We start from the raw sequence: 2,919 nt of genomic DNA on the forward strand, positions 1-2,919 counted from the left end.
CTAGTGGCTCGCAGACATGGCCCAGGCCCCCTCCATCCTCCACACTGAGAAGGCGTAGCTCAGTCTTTCGTGGGCCAGATAGTTGCAGCTGGCCAGCTTGGCATCCATCTCATCACTCTGCAGCACCTGGTACAGGAAGTCGATGTAGCGCGAGGCTAGCTTTAGGATCTGGATCTTGCTCAGCTTGTCTGAAGGTAGCGTTGGGATGATCTTGCGTAAAGAGGCAAAAGCATCGTTCAGGGACTGAGTACGCTGGCGCTCCCGGACGTTGGCGATGACACGCTGGGAGTGGAGGTCCTCGAAAGGCTGGTCCAGCCGGGGTCCCAGTGATGTAGGAGCCAGTGAAACAACCGTTGAAGGGCTTTTCTTCAACCTTTTCGGCCCAGATGGCAGGAGGCTGTTAGGACTGCCGGTGCTGCTTTCCTCCGCCTGGCCAACATTTTCTTTCTTGGGGTACGGCGAACGCTTTCGACCTCCTTGCTGGTGGCTCTTCTTTGATCCTTTTTCAAGTTCCTCTTCGCTGGCCCCCAGACCTCCTTCTGGAGAGTTGGTACAGGACACCTCTTCCCTCATGGTACTGTCCACCAACAACCTGTTAACCTCCACTGCTACGCTGCTGTGTTACTCCAGTGACTGAAATCGACAGCCCTCGTGTTACAAGTCTGGTCTCTCAAAAGTTACGGCTTCAGGAGCTCCATCAGACTGGAGTCGCTCGAGCTGTCCTGTTTCCTGGTCACCTAGTTAAACTTCTCACTTTCACATTCCCCCTCTCGACCTGGCAGACAGAACAACAACAAAACATCTGACAGGCAGGTCCACCTCCGCCTCTTTTATACCCTCAACTCTAACCAGGGGCCTGCGGGCAGTTCTCTTTGGCTCAGCGGACTTCCAGAAGGCGTGGTTCGGCTTGAGCCAGGCAGAGAAGCAGGAAGTGTGCGTTAGCTGGGCGGGCGGTGGAAGAGGGGGTAAGTGGTTTTCTTGGCCAATAAGAAGAGCTGTGTCTAATGTTGCAGGGATGTCTGAGGCTTTATGGGTTCCAGATTTGAGGCTGGAGCGTCAGTCCACATGCACACTTGTGTCTGATCTCTGCTTCTTCAAACTAGTGATGAAACAGAAATCAGTCCAAACCGGTGAAAATAGTCCATACTTATCAAGTGTCCTCGTGCATACACCTGACTGAAAACTATCACTCAACAACAAATCTGAGAAGGGATAACTCTGTGCTTTCATGTCCAAAACTTTTCGCTTTCTCCTGAAACTGAGCAAACAAGTGCAAGGTCACCCTGACAATCATCTGCTGTGTTTTTTGTTTGTTAAACAACTCGACAGATTGTATTGTCGGTTCACTATAAAATCAGCAGAACGCAAGAAAGGAGAAGGATTTGAAAGCTTGTAAAAGTGTGCAAATTTGGTATCAGTGATATATTTTGACATGAAATACTCTGAAAACCTGCAAACCAAAGAAAAAAATCTGTTTTGCCACAGCAGCTTTAAGTGGATCTTAGAGAAAATATGTGGTTGTGCAAGCATGAATGCTGGAAAGAATTTAACGTGATCCTGTTTTTTTTTTGTTTTTTTTTTTTGGGGGGGGGGGGGGGGCATTGATGAACGTTTAAACATCAAAACCTCTAAAGGAGCTCCTCAAACATCCAATGTATTTGTTAGAAACACCCCAGGAGGATAAAAGAAATGGCTAAACACCACAACATGACTTTTGACCGTGGGGCATCATTGAGAGACTCTTATGTTCAGATTTGCTTGCTTTGAATAAAGTGTTGGACTGAAGCTGCCTGATCTCATCTTGTCCTTGAACTTGTGTCTTCCTCAAGCCAGCATTAGGACTTTAGACCACAAAGTTTGTAAGCAGTTAGTCAGGAGTGATCCTCCTCAAAGGAAAGATACGTCAGTTTGAAGGAGTTCTTCATCTAAAAAAGCGCCAGAAACAACGCTGACGTCATCTGTCTCAGCGGTAGAATCCAGGTCTGGCAGGGAGCACAGACAGGACCCTGAACAACCTCTGACCTCAGTGGCCCAGTGACCTCAGCCTGCAGAGGTGAGAGAGCGCCTAATTATGCCATCCACGGCCTTGGGGCAGCGCCGACACATGTTACTGGGAACCCATGTGCGTCTGCAGCCACTTAAACACGTTTTCTGGCAGTCATGACACAGCAGACGGGTCTTCTTGAGAAAATGACGAGGCACGGTTCAGGCGTATGTTTGCTCCATGTGAAGGTCGAGCCTCCTTCTGCAATCTAAACACATTGCTGGATCTTGCGCAAATCTACCTTGGATTTGATTGAGTTTCTCAACATCGGGTCTGTTTGTACCTTCATGCGTCATGACATGAGTGAGTCATGTGTGCATAACTGCAAAGAAGTCTTGCGGGGAGTTTTCCGCTGTTCTAAGCTGCAGAAATGTGGTACTTTTTGATGACAGCATACTTAATGGTAGCCTCTACATTTCAACACCTCCAAACATTCTTTTTACAACAAAGACAAATCTTTCATGTTTTCCAGAACTTTCCAGAGGCATTGCATCAAGAGTCAAAGGCGAGAAATTCCAAAACTTGCAATGTTTTGTAACAGAAGAGTCTCTGGTTGGAACAAAACCTCAAATCATTCTTGACACACTGCTTGACGACTTCTAGCCGACGATTTGGGCGTGATTGCCACAGAGCTTGAAGGAGCGTAGAGCAGTTCAGAAGATCTCTGATGAGCCCCGTGATTGCATTCGTTTACATTTCATTCAAAGAGGAACGCTGAGCGGAAAGTAGCTTGATCCCAGTTGGGTTCAATCAACTTGGATGAAAAAGAGTCATCTGGCCATTCAAGCCGGCAAGCAAGGCCATAGACAAAGACCACGAATCATGAGAGGTTCTCTTTACGTAACAGGCTTAGTCAACACCAGGATTAACTTGCA

At 47.7% G+C, this 2,919-nt stretch overlaps 1 protein-coding gene across 1 annotated transcript; it reads right to left on the reverse strand.

The window, feature by feature from the left end:
• Nucleotides 1-573, reverse strand: LOC141795645 (twist-related protein 2-like). Its single transcript, XM_074676619.1, has one exon. It carries the CDS (start codon nucleotides 571-573, stop codon nucleotides 1-3), a length of 573 nt encoding a protein of 190 aa, XP_074532720.1.
• Nucleotides 574-2,919: the final 2,346 nt, after the last annotated feature.

The sequence above is a fragment of the Halichoeres trimaculatus genome, unplaced genomic scaffold (genome assembly GCF_033239565.1).
Source record: "Halichoeres trimaculatus isolate MK-OKI-2021-1 unplaced genomic scaffold, fHalTri1.1 fHalTri1_scaffold_1, whole genome shotgun sequence".
Taxonomy (NCBI): domain Eukaryota; kingdom Metazoa; phylum Chordata; class Actinopteri; order Labriformes; family Labridae; genus Halichoeres; species Halichoeres trimaculatus.

What these genes read in the sequence shown, in the direction of transcription:
- LOC141795645 (XM_074676619.1), bottom strand. Translation starts at nt 573, where the DNA reads ATGAGGGAAGAGGTGTCCTGTACCAACTCTCCAGAAGGAGGTCTGGGG.